At 36.8% G+C, this 19,342-nt stretch overlaps 1 protein-coding gene across 12 annotated transcripts in view; it reads right to left on the reverse strand.

Moving 5' to 3' along the window:
• STS (steroid sulfatase) overlaps window positions 1-19,342 on the reverse strand; it is a 135,646-nt gene that overhangs the window by 85,238 nt on the left and 31,066 nt on the right. For all 12 annotated transcript variants that reach the window (XM_056329950.1, XM_056329944.1, XM_056329939.1 and 9 more), the window contains 2 exons: window positions 14,194-14,617; window positions 2,720-2,856 (listed from right to left, as the gene is read on the reverse strand). In XM_056329950.1, the coding sequence (XP_056185925.1) occupies window positions 2,720-2,856; window positions 14,194-14,617 (561 nt within the window). The remainder of the gene's footprint in view (window positions 1-2,719; window positions 2,857-14,193; window positions 14,618-19,342) is intronic.

Genomic DNA, 19,342 nt, shown 5'->3' on the forward strand with positions numbered 1-19,342 from the left:
AATGAAAATGAAATTGTCTTTTATTTAGAATTCTTAGTCTGAGCAGACTTCTTTGTCCTACTAGAAAGGCTGTTGCTTCTTCTTGCAAATGACAGCTGAAATCTTCTTTCTGATTCCAGTTGATCTCTCAAATTAGGAACAATATTTCATTTGCATTTCATGGTCTAATCTTGATATAACTTTTTCATCACTGGTACCTGACAATCCTAACTTCTACTACTACATCTAACTTCTCTTCTACTCTTTTCTTTTTTAATCATCTCTGAAAGTTTTCCTTCATTTCCCAGTCAGCAGACTGTAAGTGTCTCTTAGAACTGGGTTAAAGTTGGTGTTTCTTTTCATACTAGATGCCAAACATTTCTGATGTACTATAATGCAGTTTTCCATACACTCAATTTTTCTTCCTATGCTTGTGTTGTCTTTAATTAGAAGCTTTTGCAGCATATTGTTTTATCTGGGCTATTTTGTTCTTATTGCTTTTGCAAGTTACATTCATCTGTGCATAAATACTAATTCTGTCTAGCGAATGATAAAACCTCCCTTTGTGGAAAGCTTATAGTTTTCACTTTTTCAGCTTTTCCAGACAATTTTGTTTGACTTTTCTACTGTAACATTTTTAGAGGCATTCCAGGAAAATACTGGTTACTGACATCAGCAGTACATTGAATAAATCTACTTTGTCTGACACAGTTGATGCATTAAGACTGGAATTTTCAGTGGAGGTTAATGGAAATAAGTACTCCCTTCAGGGAGGGGGCGGGGGGGGGGGGGGGAGGAGAAAAGAAAAAAGCTATATTATTCCGTCAGACTCGTTTGGAAATGCCAGCCATAACTTTTTTTCATCATTCTAGTAATGGAGGAGAAAGTAACAGAGGAACTAAACACATTTTCAACCTCCTGGAGCAAATATGCCATCTGTCAACAGAGAAGTCTTACAAGTCATAAGCAAAATGAATTAACCAGGCCCCCAGCTGAAAAAAAATTTGATGCTTGTGTACTCATATATTACAGACAAGGATCTGTTTCCTGATTAAGCGAGCTCCACTGCCCCTGATACTCCTGTAATGAGCTGTAAAGGATAATATATGAGGAAACTTGTGTACCTTCTGTGAGTTTGTTTGAAATTCCTATGTTATCACCACTAAATTTGTATGTCTGATTTATCCCAAGCCCTTTTAATAATATGCTTCTGTCCTACAGTTTGGTTTGTTTGACACATCTCCTAAAAGCCTGTGGTCATTCTGGAAGAGAGCAGCAATTTTCAATCTGTTACCACCTCTGCATCATTAAATAGCCTGAAACAGTGCATGTAACCTGCCTTGGTTTCCAACTTACTGCTTAAACCCCAGAGCCACTCTCCTGAAGGAGGGAGCAAAAGGTAATGGCAGCAGCAAATTACCATTTAGGCTGGAATAAGCTAAATATCACGGAATAGAAAAAGAAATAGTAAAATCAAACACAAACACTAAGACCAGATAATGCTCAGTAGCTTACTACCACGTGGATGCAAACAGAAATGATAACACATGCATACTTTTATCTAGTGCAAGTGCGTGATTGACCAAATGCTAGTGGCCATTGACAGAAGTGATGATGATTCAGGGTGTGATACAACTGGAATGAAAGCCACTCTTTACAAAACCTGAACTAAATCATTCCTAAATTTATCAGTTGCCCACAAGGGTTTTCCTCATTTTTGCAAATACTGCACTAAATACATTACAAATCACTAAATATGCTGTGCTTCCTTTTGTCCCATAGCTTCTGGAGCTAGACTTCTTGGTGCAAAATATGCAAAGATATACACATAATGTCTAACTGCACATGCTTGCATACTTTAAAAATATGTATGCACCAAAGATGAACACCTGTTCACAGCAACTTCATAAGGAAGCTATATTTTCCTGTAGAAAGCCAGTTTGTGCTGGGTTGTACTGAGAACAGAATCGACTTGGTGTATATGCGAAGGAGGAAGTAAACTCAACTTTAGCTCCTAATACTGCTAGTCTCCAATATGACTATTTTCAAACATGAAGGACCTTTATTTCACAGGTTATCATCTCTGGAATCAGAGTCACTCCAATACATTTAGACATATAGAAAGTCTGTTGAAAGATGTAATGATCAACTGCTCTCCAGTCCCAAAGAGAATGGAGGGCTCCAAAGGGCAAATTGTTTGGGTTTGACTGTTCTTCATGAACAGAAGTGGACCCTACCTGAGTGATTTCACTAATTCAGAGAACTCACTAAAGTAATTAGTAAATTACTGTTGCCAACAGCACATATTTTAGTCACTTTATTTGAAAATATTCTGATATCAGTATCATGTTGTCACTTTTCAGATCAGTATATTGTTTTATGAGGACAACCTGCAGAAGCCAGATGGCACTCAGAAGCTCATAGGGTTGGATTTAACTACTCCACTTCAAACGTCCACAGTTATGTTGTCCCTATTTCTGCTAAGTTCATACCGTATAGACTACTTTTAAAGTCAAAGATAGCAGGCATTTGTAGGACACAATACATTTGGTCATAAAGTAGATATTACAAGAGGTCAAATTACTGTGCCTTTTAAATGACTCTTTCTTTCCCCTAAGAATAAGGGACACATATGTCAGATACACCACAGACATCCAAAATTCTGAAGTCTGTATTTGGGACATGAACATAAGTCTTCCATGAATTCCCTCCATTGCTGTTAGAAACATATGTAACATACCTACACTCCAGTCCATTTCCTCCACTGCATCCCCATATAAACCATGCTTGCTCTTTCCTCTGAAATCTTTTGAAGCATGTAGAGCAGTATGGACATGAAGATAAGACAGGACAAGAAGAAACGGTGCATTGGTGTTCCTGGAAAACAAAACCAAACCAAATCAAACCCCAAACCCTTAGTATATTTCATAACAAAATTTCTACGAAAAAATCTTTATACAGTAAGGCTCAAAAAACCCACAAAAAAACCCAGAAACCAAAACCAAACAAAAAAGGATGAAAAGGAATACTGTAACTGATTATGGGATAATCCTGAACACACACACACACACACACATACATGCGTGCACATGCACACACATGCACATGGAGTTAAATTGTCATTCTTAACTGTATACTGAATTGAAAGCAGAAATAAATGCCAAAATCTAATTAGTTACTGTTTGCTAGATATATTTTTTGATAGAGGATTTCCTTAAAGCCAGGAACCTAGAATTTTCTGGCCAGAAGACCTCTCTTCATTTTACAAGAACATATTTAAAAGCCCAAATACAACTGCTGTTAAAAAAATTCCTTCAGAACTACATGTATGTAAAACACAATTACCTTTCTCACAAAGTTGTATGGAAGCTGATCAACTAGGCTATTATGAGGACCAGGGTCATACATAGCATAACATCACTACCTATGTTAAATCAAGTATATTGGTACTCTTCGTCCTTCTTTATCCTAGACTAAGGTATATGACTGAATCTCTTGCCATGTGTGTGTACGTATGTGATCAGTACATAGTTTTACAAATACATTGTACCAAAGAGTAACTAATCTCAAAGTACATATTAACATGAAGATTTTTCCTCTCATGCTAATGAACAGTTTCCATTGTCTTCCGTCTGTTTCCTGAACTGATATGAAAGAATGAGTGCAATAAATAGACTCTGTAAATTTTGCTGTTCGTGTGATCTGTCAACATGATTTTTATGATCAGTTCCAGTAGGCTGTGAAAGCACAGCTCAAGTAAGAACTTTTCCTTATGCATTATTTATAGAACTTCACTTAAAATTGTGTAGTACTAGCCAAATTAAATGCTATATGCTCTAACAGCATCTGTAGTACATTATGCATATTGTAAATATCAGCTGAATCACAAAAGCCCTACTCAGAAAACTTGTCTGGATCTTACCTTAAAGCACACAGCTAATCACAGGGTATTCTGGAGTTTATTTACCATATTTTCCTTCACCAGTCTGTGGTAGATAATACCTGGGATACACGTCAACATCACAGGGCAACTATATATTTCTGCATGCCGTTGATTCACCCGCTCTTTAAAGAGGGGAGGAAAAATAGACATGCATATACAGACTGTTTCTTTAAAATAATAATAAAAAAATAATCTAACTGTTAGAACCTGAAACAGTCTTTCAATAATCTGATATCAATATTTCATCCTTAAGGAAAAATAACTTGTTTTAACCTAGTATATTTATGATTAATTTTTCCTCACTCCTTGGTTGGACCTGTTGTTACTCAGGTTGTGTGGATAAAGCTTTTTTTCATTTTTTACTGGCATATGCAGCAGTACATAAGCACAAAATGGGAATATTTTATTCAGATTACTCACTTGATAAGTATGTTTCTGATTGAGACTTTTTCTTCATTAAAAAGTTTCTCCTTTTTTGAAAAAATGACAGAATAAATGCAACATTTTTCATGTAGAAAATGGGAACAAAATAATTTGAATTCCCTACAAATATTTGTGCATGTATCCTGTATTATGTTAGTATTATAAAGTACAGATTCAAAAAAATAAAGACAGTATTTTTCATAAAAGATACACTGTCCACAAAGTTGTTTGTTGCTATTTGAAAGATCATATATGTGAAAACCTTTCATTACTGTAGCAACAAATGACACGAGATTTCTGAGTCAATTAAAAAGACTGAAAATACCAGCACTTCAAGTAACAAAAGACCTATACTTCTAAGTTTAGTAATTAGTATGTACATTAATGTAACACTGACCTTTCATTAAAGAACATTTCTTCAAGGCATGATTTTTGTTTTACAACTTGTATTTTTTACTGCATGGGATTATTTTTCTGCAAGGCATGATTTTTGTTTTACAACTTGTATTTTTTACTGTACGGGATTATCTTTGACTTTTTCTTTAAACAGTTCACTGAATTGAGAGTACTATACAAATTCTAGGGTAAGACAGCACAAAAATTTACTTTATACTTATAATGGCATAGGCATAATTTAGTTTCCATGCAAACTGCCTTGTTCTAATGTCACAGAGATAGCGCATACTTCTACGTATATTGCTAAAAGTAAGTATCAGAAGCCTCCACCATAAGCGTTACTTTCAAGTGATAATAATCCAAGGTTTTTTTGTGGTTTGTTTGGTTTTTTAAATGGAACTGACACAAAGATCTAACTTTCATGAAGAGTCATTGAATCAGTGATTGATATGGAAGGGCACTACATCATTCTCTTCTTTGCAACTAAGATTGAAAGGTTCTGATTGACAGCTCTCTGTCAGGTGGAGAAGTGTCTCACCTATTAATATCCTATAAAAGATCACAGGTAGCTATTAATCTCCTGTCAAAACTCTTGGAGGAGAATCATAACGGACTACCTTCACCATGACCTTGAAAATGGAATGACAATATCAGCTAGCAGGCAGGAGAGAAATTTGACAATAACAGTTTAACTCCTGAGCCGCTTCAGTAAACAGCTCCTACAAAAACGTATTGCCACTTTTACACAGTTCAAACACAGGAAACTTCAGTTTCAAAAGATTTGAAATTCACTCATTCAAATATAGTAATCTTTTTTATCTAACATGAATCACAGTCTTTTCAATTTACTGAGTAACCAGAGAGATTACATACATCTGACATAAGACATTCTTTAATGTGTGTTTAACTGATCTTGAAAACATCTAAAAGCATCACGTTGCTGGCGACTGCTCTGCATTGCATAGTACTAGGTTCTTTTTTAGTGTCAGTAGTCTTTATTCAATGATTCAATTCAGGCTTGAGCTGTAAAGAACAGCTTTAAAGTGGGTGAGAGAGCAAGTTACAACTAAGCTGACTGTGCTTCACACATGGGTTTTTAACCTTTTTCCTCTATTTTACTCTAAATGCTTTTTGCATTGAAAACTCTCTGGGTGATTTTGTTTGCTTTTCTATGCATTGACGTTAATCTACGACCACTGCTACAGAGTAACAAGTGGGGCTCTAAAATTGTTGGCCTGCAATTGTCAAAACAGATTTCAGGTATGATTCTGGGCTCTAAACTAGATGGGAACACACCATGACAGGGATCCATTTAACTTTTTCATAACAAATTCTAAATTAACCTTTAATATGATATACAAGTACAATCTTTCTAAACAACTTTTTTTTTCTAGATGTGAAATTGTCCTCATGTTCTGGCATAAAGGTAGATACACTTGGCTTTGCCTGAGCTGGGCAAACACTGTGTTGTTAAAATTGGGTTATCAATTCTTTCTGTAATCCCCAGTCTTATAAATTCCAGCTAATTCACCCCTAAAGCCAAAATAGCTTGCAAGCAGCTATTTGAAACAGATGGGTAAAAAATGTTACTTCTTATAAAGATGAATACCTATGATTTAATAAGACTTATTAAATATGTATGAATATATCATTTTCACATAGTCACAGTACACCACAGTCACACTTAAAATGAAACAAAAATGCTGAAGTATATAATATGAAGGTACATTTTCAGCACAAATACGTAACTGTGTTGACAAAGGCAGATGTGAACCTAACCTTTCCTTTCCTGTAACTCTCCTTTTATTGAAAACATTCTTCTTATTCAGTATTCCCCCAGTGGATAAATTAATGCAATGCTTATTCCCCACAGCTCCCTTCTCTACTTCCAGATTAGATCACCAATTAGACAGTGCTCTTTGTGGTGGGAGTGGCTGAATGCACTTCATTAAAGCCTTCTTGTTCCTGCAGAAGAAAAGGTAAACCTTGGCTTAGTTGTATCAAAGCAGGCCTTTGTCCTACAAGCTGAATTTTGGGTTTTTTCTATTAACAGGCTAAAATCCTTGTTAGTGTGAATCCATCAATGAATGAGTATTTCTGTCTATACTCTTTTAAAAGACACACCTTAAAACACAGATCTCATATTTTAATTTTTTTTCAAAACCAGAAAAGAGAACTTCAGACCGCTTGGTAGTAATTTATCAAAACCAGAAAAGGTGTTAAAAATGGAATAAGAAAAGGGGAAAAAATGTAAAAATATGGAAAATCCAACTCTTTCTGGGAGACATTAAAAGTAAGATGTATTGGTACTATATCTGCACTTGTGAAATTACTATTTCACGCGAATAGTCAAGACATCTCTGATTTCATGCTTATTTCTTCCATTAAATGCCTAAGGTACATAATTCATATATGTTTTTATTTTCTTTATATATAATCTTTTTTGTCCCCTTCAAAAAGTACATTCTCATAAGCATGGGGGAAAAAAAAATTCTCAACTACTACAAATTATGCTCGTTACTTAATCCCTCTCCACTATAAAACTTTGGAGCCCAGTATATGGCACCACTGCTTTTTATAAGTGACACATTTACAATGCAGTCTGTCACTCATCACAGAACTAGCTAGGTCCTTAATCATTCTTAAATTAAATCTTGCATTTGCAGATGGCCCTAAAGTATATAAATTCACAGCTTCTTCCTGTTAGCTTTTTGTTCAAAAGGAACAAGCAGAGGTCTAAGGAAAAGGTATGAAGAGCCAGTAGAGTTGTTATGGCTTGTAAGTTACTACCCTTTTTTAATATGTATGTAAATACATATCATGTGTATACAAAGATAAACAAACTCTTCTCTGTAGTTTGTATTTTGGTGTGAATTACAAGAAATACTCTTGTAGAATCCATAAAATCACTTGATTTCAGATCTCTAACTCCAGTACAACATGCCAAGCACCTGATGTTAAGACCTAGTGATATATGGAAAACCTCTATATCACAGCCTGCTAGAATACATAAAAAAAATCTGACTGTGTGTTGTAACAGTGTTTCAAGGACTGAAATAGGATAGATGAAAGCAAAATTACAAAATTATTAACTGTCATCACAAAAGTTTGAATATTACAGCTATGCAATTTATGACCAAAAAATACTTGCATGAAAATTATTCAACTTATCTTCACCCTACCTTTTGAATATAAACATGTTTGTATGCAAGCACTGTTTTCCAAAAATTAGATTTCATTTGTTTGGGTTTTTATTTTAATATTGTTATTAATTGTGATCAGCTAGATGAATTTGCCAGAGAGGTATTCTGTATCACAGAGTGGTACTTTTGTGTTGTTAATTTCTGATACATTAGAAACTGGTCTCTGACTTTCCAAATTTGATTGTCTGTGCAGCTGGTCACTAAAGGACATGCTGAAGACATATGAGTGACAACCACACCGAACTTAATATGAAATAATTAGCATCCATTTAACTTTTAAATATATCGTAACATCTAGAGAGTGTTCCGATAGGTTTACAATATGAACACACAAAATCACTCTTGGGAAAAAGTAATTAGAATTAACATACACTGAGCTGACCTGCCCAATTACAATTAGGATAAGCAACTAAATTGATATTGGTTTTCACACACTGGAATTGACAATTGTAATTGTATATACTCTTCTCCAGTGCCACTTATGAGCATTGAATCTTGTATTTGTTCCCTTTCAGTCTACCTAGGAACAAATGAACACAGTAATACATATATACTAGACTGAAGGAAGAACAAATACATTACCACCTCTCCTAGGTGCCTAACCATGCCAAAAAAACAAACCAAAGTAAGCACATAGCTATAGGCTATGAAGAAATTCTCAAAATACTTTAAAAATACAAAATCTAATGATTATGTAGAATCACTGAATTATTTAGGTTGGAAAAGGCATATAAAGTCATTGAGTCCAACCATTAACCTAGCCTGCCAAGTCTACCACTAAACCATGTCCATAAGCATCATACCTACATGTCCTTTAAATACCTCCAGGGATGGTGACTCAACCACTTCCCTGGGCAGCCTGTTCCACTGTTTGAACACCCTCTCAGTGAAGAAATTGTCCCTAATATCCAATCTAAACATCCCCTGGTGCAATTTAAGGCCCTTTCCTCTAGTCTTATCGCTTGTTGTCTGGGAGAAGAGACCAACACCCACCTCACTACAAGCTCCTTTCAAGTAATTGCAGAAGGCAATAAGGTCTCACCCGACCCTCCTTTCCTCCATGCTAAACCACCCCAGTTCCCTCAGCTACTCCTCAGAGGACTTGCTCTCTAGACGCTTCACCAGCTCCGTTGCCCTTCTCTGGACACTCCACCACCTCTATGTCCTTGCAGTGAGGAGCCCAACACCGGACGCAGTATTTCAGATGTGGCCTCACCAGTGCTGAGTACAGGGAGACAAACACTTCCCTAGTCCTGATGGCCAAACTGTTTCCGATACAAGCCAGAATCCTGTTGGCCTTCTTGGCCACCTGGGCACACTGCTGGCTCATGTTCAGCTGGCTGTCAACCAGAACCCCTAGGTCTTTTCCCACCGGGCAGGTTTCTGGCCACCCATCCCCAACCCTGTAGGGTTGCGCGGAGCTGTTGTGACCCAAGTGCAGGACCCAGCACCTCTTGTTGAATCTCATACAGTTGGCCTCAGCCCATCTATCCAGCCTGTCCAGACCCCTCTGCCAAGCCTTCCTGCCCTCAAGCAGATCAACATGCCTGTCCAACTTGGTGTTGTCTGCAACCTTATTGGGGATGCACTCGATCCCCTCATCCAGACCATTCGTAAATATATTAAATAGAACTGTTCCCAATATGGAGCCCTGATGAACACCACTTGTGACTGGCTGCCAGCTGATTTAACTCCATTCACCACCACTCTTTGGGCCTGGCCATCCTGCCATTTTTATACTAAGTGAACAGTACATTCATCCAAGCTATGAGCAGCCAGTTTCTCCAGGAGATAGCTGTGTGAAATGGCGTCAAAGGCTTTATGTCTAGGTACTTTTTTAAGTCTAGGTAGACAACATCCACAACCTCTCCCTCATCCACTAAGTGGGTCACCTTCTCGTAAAAGGAGATCAGGTTTGTCAAGCAGGACCTGCCTTTCATAAACACATGCGGGCTGGGCCTGATCCCCCTGTTGTCCTGTTAGTGCTGTGTGATGGCACTCAGGATGATCTGCTCCATAATATTCCCCAGCACCGTGGTCAGGCTGACAGCCCTGTAGTTCCCTGGATCCTTCTTCCTGTCCTTCTTGTAGATGGGCATCGCATTGGCTGACCTCCAGTCAACTGGAACCTCCTCGGTGAGCCAGGACTGCTGATAAATGATTGAAAGTGGCTTGGTGAGCGCTTCCACCATCTCCCTCAGTACCCTTGGCCGGATCCCATCTGGCCCCATAGACTTGTGTGGGTCTAAGCGGTACAGTACATCAATGATTATTTCCTCTTGGATTATGGGGCTTCATTCTGCTCCTGGTCCCTGTCTTCCAGCTCAGGTGGCTTAGTACCCTGAGAACAACTGGTCTTACTCTAAAGATCGAGGCAAAGAAGACACTAAGTACCTCAGCCTTTTCCTCAGCCTTTGCCACTACGTTTCCCACCCACATCAAATAAAGGATGGAGATTCTTTTGTTGCTAATGTATTTATAGAAACATTTTTAATTGTCTTTTATGGCAGTAGGCAGATTAAGTTCCAGTTGGGCTTTGGTCCTTCTAATTTTCTCCCTGCATAACCTCATGACAAAGGTAATAAATTTTCCTTTTTTTCCTGAGTTCCAGCCAAAGTTCTCTGTTCAGCCAGGTGGGTCTTCTTCCCTGCCAGCTTGCTGTTCAGCAAGCTGTGGGGATGGCCTAGTCCTGTTCCCTTAAGATTTCCTACCTGAAGAACACCCAGCCTACCTGGACACCTTGGCCCTTCAGGATTGCCCCCCAAAGGACTCTGTAACCAGTGTCCTAAACAGGCCAAAGTCTGCCCTGTGGAAGTCCAAGGTAGTGTTCTCATGACTCCCCCTCCTTACTTCTCCAAGAATCAAAAATTCTATTGTTTCATGATTGCTGTGCCCAAGACAGCTTGCAACCATCACATCACCCACATGTTCTTCTCTGTTCACAGACAACAGGTCTAGCAGGACGCCTCCCCTAGCTGGCTCACTCACCAGCTGTGTTGGGAAGTTACCTTCCACGCACCCCAGGAACCTGCTAGACTGTTTCCTCTCTGCTGTATTGTATTTCCAGTAGACATCTGGTAAATTGAAGCGTCCCATGAGAACAAGTGTTAGCAGTCATGAGACTTCTCCCAGCTGCATACAGAATATTTTATCTGCCTCTTCATCCTGGTTGGGTTGTTTATAACAGACGCCCACCATGATATCTGCCTTGTTGGCCCTTCCCTTGGTTCTTACCCACAAACACTCAACCCTATTGTAACCATCATTAAACTCTAGACAATCAAAACACTCCCTAACATACAGGGCTACCACACCACCTCTCCTTCCTTGCCTATCCCTTCTGAAGAATTGATATTTATACATGGTAAGAAGTCATAAATCTAACAATATGATTGAGAAATATCTAGAAAAAAGAATACAATGTCAGGAAGTCCATTGCCTGAACTCTCAAGAACTTATAAAGGTATTATAGATAATAGGTATAATAAACTTACATAGATAAACTATTTAAATTGTAATTGTTATTACATATTACTATATGTAAAATTACTATATAAATATTACTATAAATATATATTAATATATATTATATATAAATATAGCATAAAAGGCCTATATAGGAAGTACCAGTGCTGTTGAAGATTAGAGCTTCATCATGTATTTATTTTAAAGATAATTAACCAATTAAAACATGCATGATAGCTTATGATTTTTAGTTTGATGATGAAATGTATATTAAGAATCAGTTAGGGCGCATGACTGAATTATTTAAATGCAGGATCGTTTGAACTCTGGTATACTTACTTGTGCACAAGGATTACTGGTGTACAGGACTGAACTTGCTACTTATATTATCTGAATAAAAGAAGCTTGTATGACAAACGAAGTGTTGAGTCAAACATGTGGCTAAAGGAGGGCTGAGGGAGACTGCTCACAGAAAGAAGTGGAACGACAAGAATGCTGTCAGGCAACCATGGCTTCCAAAAGCCTGGTGGCCCCTCACTTATGAGTGCCAGATGTCTGACTGCTGCTGCAGCCTGGTTGCCTCTTGACATCCATTCCCCTACAAATGGCCAATGTCAGTAGACTGGTCGTAAAAGCAATGGTCTGCTGGTGCACTGGAGTTGATAGGTATGAACTAAAAAATGTCAGTACCAGTGTGTCAAAGCAAATATTGATTTTGTTGCTCACAGTAATATATGGGACAGATCAGTTCAGTGAATATTAATCTAATTAGTCCTATCCCCAGGAGCAAGTTTTATGGTCATATACTTTGCATGTGAATTCACTACAGGGCACAGTTAAGATTGCTCGAATGCCCTAATTGCTTCTCAATACTTTAATGTGCTTGGATATTCTTTAATTTAACATTGACTCTGAATTGTCTGGGTTATAATTCTCACTATAATTGCAGCATTCCTGTAACAAAGTTTATTGTAAATTACGAATATGTGCTATTAACCTTGACTTCAATTTAACATCACTTTTGTCTGGAAACTGCATTAAGAACTGGGGCCAAGTGCCCAGCTGATGTAAAGCCACTTATCTCCAGCTGAGTCAACAAAGCTATGCTGACTTAAATCTTACATTGTTTTGCCAGCTCTAAACACCAAGCTATACAATAACACTGTGCACATTATGAATATTAATAATGTTAAAAGAGTTACTAGTTTTCTAGCATTTATTTCCAATCTTGAACTCACCCGTTTTGGGGCTACCATTTCATTGCCATTGCATTGAAATCAATGAAACATTCAGAGATAACCAAAACACTATGAATCACTACAGGCACATTGCAAACTTGTAAATCATGGAAGAATCTGCCAACTTACATATAGTTAATAAGTTAATGTACTCAAATGTTTTAAAAACACCAAATGCTTGGTCCCTAAGCAAATAACCTCTTGACAGTTTTTTGAACCTCTCAAAGTTTGTGTGTGTGTGTGTGTGTGTGTTTGTAGTAAACAAAATACTTCACTGTTAAACTAGTTATAATGTAGATGAGAAGGCTTCTTTATCACCATTGCCAAGATGAAATAAAGGTATTTCAGTTTATTTATAAATACTCATAAGAATGGTGATTGTTGGGAAGACTTACTCACTTAAAGAAATTTGAAATAAACCCCATTTTATTTTGGTATGATGAGTAGAGATGGCCACATCAAATATTTATAATGACAGAAATTACAGAAAAATTGCACTATGAGATCAAGATTTTAGGTAAATATTTTTTCTTGCTAACAGTCTTGATGACTACTGCATGCAGTCATTAAGTCTAGAAAATTTAGCCCCTGATTCTTTGGTATAAGTTTTCATTCAGCAATGACATCATGTGAATGTATTCACAGTAACTACCAGGCACATACTTTTCAGAACAGCAATTAAGGGACTTCTTACATCTTAGAACATGGTTTTACTTTTGATTAGCTATCTTTAGAAATGATGCAACCTGTTTCAAAAGTGACTAAGAAAAATACTTTGGCATATTTTTCAACTTAAATGGATGAAATATTTTGCTCGAAATATATTGATTTATATTTCAGAATATGCAAATGTGTACTTTTATGACTTGATCCCACTAAAAGCCCTGTGGTGGCAATTACACCAAAGTAGCTAACTTTGCAAAAATGAAGAATGACTTAGGATGATTTTGTATATCCAGTGTTTAAGTAACCCAATGTGATGGTTATTAAAAAATCATTGCTTTCAAAACAACATTTACTTCCTAAATTCTCTAAATCAAATATTTTAAAAATGAGTATGTCATAAAAGTGGAGGCATCTAAAATGACAGTATCTTAAAAAATTGACCTTATGAATGCTATTTAATGGATGCATCAAATAAATGATGAAGCTTCCCATTCCAGAAAAGTCATGGATTATGACTGCTTTGTGGTTTCACATAATTAAGTCACACTACAAAAGATTATTAATATTTCAAGTTACATGAAATTCTCAAGAATGAAACTCCTAAAAAAGTTAGATGTTTTCAAAATTTTTTTGAAGCAGTTTTACTAAAGCAGTAAACAGTTTTTAATTTTTATAGAAAAAATAATGATATAACAGATAGAAAAAGTCAGTCACTTTCACTAAAAAAATTACTTTCGGTCACCTTTTAAAGCAAAAAAAAAATAATCATAATACGTAATGACACATTCCTTATTCCCACCAGTTCCCATTTTTTTCCTTTCTCAGAAGCATCATCATTATGAGATATCAGCATTAACTTATAACACAGTTAGAAACCTACCTTCCTATGAATTGCACAGCTTCCTTTGTCAGTCTCTGAGTAAGGTTCTCATAGGATAGTGGTTGCTGGATAATCTGATGGTCCCTCATTAAGAAGCAGTTCAAGTGTCGAAAATGATAAAAGAAAAAAACCAAAGCCACAAGTGAAATAGTGGCTATTAACAAGCAGTAACCCAATGCTTGGAAAGGTACTTTGAGGAAGCCAATGTGCTGCGCTATTGCCAAAGAGACCAGGGTGATTCCAGCTATTTCGATTGGGATGACAAGGGATTTCTGAACCCCTTTTAAAAATACGCTGCCTTGGCCAGGTTTGCAGTCTCTAAAATTGGTCACGGTGAGCCCATAAAAGTAATCAAATCCATGACTGAGGGGGTGGTGACAGAAGTCATTACTGCTTTCACAGTTCATCCCAAGATGCCACTTTCCTACAAAGAGAGGAGGACAGGGAATATTTTTGTAGTTAACTCATCAAACTTAAAATGTGCACTACTCCAAACATGAAACTGTCACTATCTGACTGATATCTCCCCGCCCCCAGCATTTATTGTGTGGATCCCTATTTGCTATCTAATCTTTCTTTATGCCTTCATGAAAGACTTTGTTTCATGTCTGCCTCTTCATTTTAGTTAGAAATAGTTTGGCACAGCTCCTGATGGAGACCATTAAATTCTGAGTGGGCTAGCAGGTCACTGAAGAGCAACAGAGCCCTAACAGATAGTTAACTTGGAAAATGAAGCCTTTGTGCATGTGTAGTTAAATAGTCATAAGAAAATACCATTTTGTATCAGCTACTGCTTTCTTAGGAAGAGCCAATATGGAGTTACGAAATGTCTTTTCTGGAATTTTTCTGGCAAATAATTCATATTTGACTAGGTTTTTTTTTTAAAAAAAAAACAAAAACCAACCCAACCAAAACCAGACAAACACAAACCAAAACAAAAAAACCCAACCAAACAGTAACGAAGAGGGAATAACCCAAGAATATTGACATTATCAAGGCATTTATTATTTAGATGATTGCAGAATCTCTGAAATCACCCGTTTCCCTCACTATATACGTTTATATATATAGTGAGGGAGATAATCTTTTATTTATATGTATTTTACATATACATAAATAAAAAAGAAACAATAACAAGTAAATTACTGCCAAATACTATCTCTCACAGCATTTTGTCTCACTAGGAAATTGTTCTGATTCTGCAATAATGTTGGACGCTGACTGACACAAGAAAACAGTGAGTCTGATTTGCATTATAGTAGCATAATCTATGTTCATGCCGATTACAGTAAGTGTCTAGATAATTCATTCTGTGACTCAGGTACAACCCCTTACCATATGCTTATGCATTGCTTAGTGCAACAGACCTAACTGTTACTTAAATTCAAATGTATAATTAAAAGAAAATCAAATTCAGTTAAGCCTATTGACGTAAATTATGGCTAGAGCTATGCTCTTTGGTCTCAGCAAGGAAATGTGTTGAGTATTTGACAAAATGTGTCACTCTTGATAAAATAGATGACAATATATATTGCTGGGCCAAATTTTATTTATTTTTTTAATCAAATACCTAAACATGACCAGCAGAATTTAGAGGCTGTGATCTTAAAACAAATAAATACAAAAACCTGCAAACCCAGTAAGTTCCCACCCCCATAACCTATCCCAAATAAATTTGAAATATTTTATTCTAAAGACTTCAGGATACACATGGTAAAAAGTACATGAAAGGAAAAAAAGCATGTATAGAATTTTCCCCTTTCCTCAAGGAAAATCTCAGCTTTTACCCATCTGTAAAGAAGAGTCCTGATGCAGGCAGTCCCTGAGCATCTCCTGGGTGTAGTGAACAGCACATTCATCCTGTACTTCTGCTTTTGACAATGACAAATGCAGGTACTGCAGTACCAAAGAGGATGAAGGTGGGGGTCAGTTCTGTTCTTTTTGAAAGAGTACCTAGCAAATGGGCTTCATGTCATTATTTCTCTTTCACGAACGACAGAACTAAGGTATGGGATGGGAATGCTGTGTGCGTAAGTTCACCCATCAGAAAAGGTGGGGAAAAAGATCATAGAAATCTTGAGCCTAACCATATGCTTAGTTGAATCTAGTTCTCTCCGTATATCTCTTGATGGTCTTAGGTTAGAAATACCTTCTCTATATCATAAAAGCAGGTACAAAAGCATTTTCAGGTCTGCTTATGTGCCACTGCAATGGAAGCCTCTACAGCTTTTTCCTCCCTTCAGAGGCTTTCCCACTTGCTGTCAGATGGCCCCTCACCTAAGGCGGTATTCTGCTTTCTGTGAGCAGAATGGTTCTTGTCACTAATTTTGACATGGTCCAGTGAATGTTACTGTGGCCGATTATAAAAACAGCAATGCAGGCCACTGTACTGAATTTTCTGATGTTATAATGGTGCCATAAAGGGCTAGCTAAGACTGAAACTTTTAAATTTCATTCCCAGTAAGCAAAGACACAGATTTTGGAAAACAAAAGATTCAGTGTTTCCTCCTAGGTTTACATGACTGTCTTTATGCAATAGTCATAAAGCCAGATGTGTAGCAAAGTGAGCATGAAAAAACTGTCATCAAGCTAGATAAATGAAATAAAGGTAGAAGCTTATAATCACAAATATAAATTATCTTAAAGCTTTATTTTTTATTTTTTTGCTGTTATTTGTCAAACCAAAAGCACTTATAAGTCAGTAAAAAATATGAAAAAGAAACCACAAAAAATTGAATACACTTTCAATGTCATTTACTATGATATATGTAAGTTTGTTTAAACTGGATCTCAATAAAAGTAGACATTGCAAGCCAGGACAGAACAGTCCTGCAACTACAAATCAGTACAGGGGAAAATATGGGATCTATTTTTATCGAAAGGGTTTTAGCAAACACAACAAATTGTTCAATGTCAAGATGAACTTGGGCCTCAGAAAAAGATTTGTTCAGAAGCCAAACAAAGCAGACAGCAGGTTAGCTGGGAAAAGCAACAGAAGCACTGGTTCAAATTATATCAGCAGCTGTGACGGAAAGACACAATTGCCATTCTCAAACGGCTGATGAGGTAGAGGGTTTTGATACATCCTGCACTACTCTGAAAAAAGCAAGTCATGACTGGGTCGACAAGACATATTTTGTTTCATTCCTTGTGACAATAACCCCTGCCTTGAGCTAATGTTTCAACAGATTACTGTAATGTGCTTTATACTCTGGGGCCCTTCTGAATCTGAGAGCAGTGGAAAATGCTCTCACCTCTTTGCCAAGTGAAGCTTCACAGTATGACACTTCACACAAGCATCATACACATTTCAGCAGATTCTGCCAAGCTTCTGAGTGAAACTTATGCTGTTAATTGTAAACTATGAGTACCTTAATAGTTTGAGACCTAGGCTTTTTCCCTCCTCTCCTTTGGCCACAATTAAGACTTCTGCAGAGCAAAAGCAGTGCAGTGAAAGGCAAGTGGAACTAAGAAGCAAGTCCTATTCAGCCATGAAACCTTATTTGGAACTTAGCTTTTCAGAAACCAGAATGCTGGAGAGGCTGTAAATCCATGTTTCCCCTCTACATTTCCCTCAGACAGTTGAAAAGGATGCAATATGAAGACTGAGTTGTATATGATATATTTCCTTTGGTATGATTTTGTGTTCTTCAGATAAATGCTAAGATACAAGATGCAGAGGAAGAGGCAAACAGAAATACATGTTCAAAGAACTATATTTACATTAATTATGTAGTAATAATAATAAAAGTATATATGCATATATTGTTAATATGGTCAGATTTGAAGCTGTTGTATTAATAACTGTTCTATACTGTCAGTCTTGTATTGGACACATTACTACTGTGAGTCTCACCTCATTCTGGAGGAAAGATACAAGTCCCAGTTTATCCGTTAGTATTTGTGACTTTGGAGATGAGATACACAGGTGGATTTTAAACTTCTCTGGATGCTAGACAACACACTGCATAACAGTTGTGAGGAAAATTGACCTTTACTCAACTGTGACTCAGTACAGCAGTAGTTAAAATAATAACAATCTCCTTTCAGTGGAATATTTGCATTATGAATAACTATTTCCTACAAAACATCAACACTTCTTGCCATTCTCCAGGATCCTTAACTGGTGAAATATTTCATATTCAATGCACCTGCCTTCTCTGAGAAAACCTGGTTTTGTTGCAGATCTTCTGACTGGCGTTTCCTGACAGATCTACTGGATGTCACCTTCTTTGTGTCACAGGGGAAAACCAATGAAGCAAAAAAGGGTATACATAAAGTAGATTTATAGCTAAAATGTATTTAGGCATGTATCAAGCAAGAGGAAGCATACATTCAGAGGACAGAAAAAAATTTAAAGAGAAAGGAAAATGCATTTAGGGAAGAAAAAAAAATCCTTAGAGAGTAAAGGGGAGACACTTGGCAAAAAAAAAAAAAAAAAAAAAAAAAAGTGACAATACAGGCTTGAGGAACTGAAAAGGTTTAAAATTACCCTTATGCCAATCTATCACTGGTGCAGAATTGACAATTAATTGTTTGGGAACTGCTGAGTTAGACTGAACCAAGCAAAGACTCCCTGACCTAGACCAATATGATGGTATAAGAACACCAGCAGTGGCAGAAAATGGGCTGGTTGGGAATCAGTCTGTCTATCTAGTCTTCAAATCTAGATAATTTTTCTTTTTGTCATTTACATATGTTTTATCTTTAATTTTAATGCACTTCTTGATTTTTGGAATCCTTCATTATCCTCTAAGGATATGGTAATATTACATCTTATGGTTTCATAGCTATCATTCAGGCCACTTGGAAGAATTGTTCATTAAGCGTCATGGAGATAACTTCTAGAGATCTAAAGTGGCAAGCTGTCACATTGCAGTGAAAGTAGTTAAAAAAAGAACGTTAACTAGGTCAGCCCCAGAAAATGAGTTGTATTACAGTGCTTGTTACAAACAGGAAAATGGTTTTTTTTCGTAATCTTTAACTGAATATGGAGCAATAGCAATTAACTCCACAACGAACATTACAATGTATGACTGGCTTTCCTGCACTATGCTTGAAACACACCTGCACTAAATATACTTCTCCTAATATTTTCTTGGTTTCTGTTTTGAATCTATCAGGATATCAAGGTATTTTATATTTTATA

Source organism: Falco biarmicus, chromosome 2 (assembly GCF_023638135.1).
Source record: "Falco biarmicus isolate bFalBia1 chromosome 2, bFalBia1.pri, whole genome shotgun sequence".
NCBI lineage: Eukaryota > Metazoa > Chordata > Aves > Falconiformes > Falconidae > Falco > Falco biarmicus.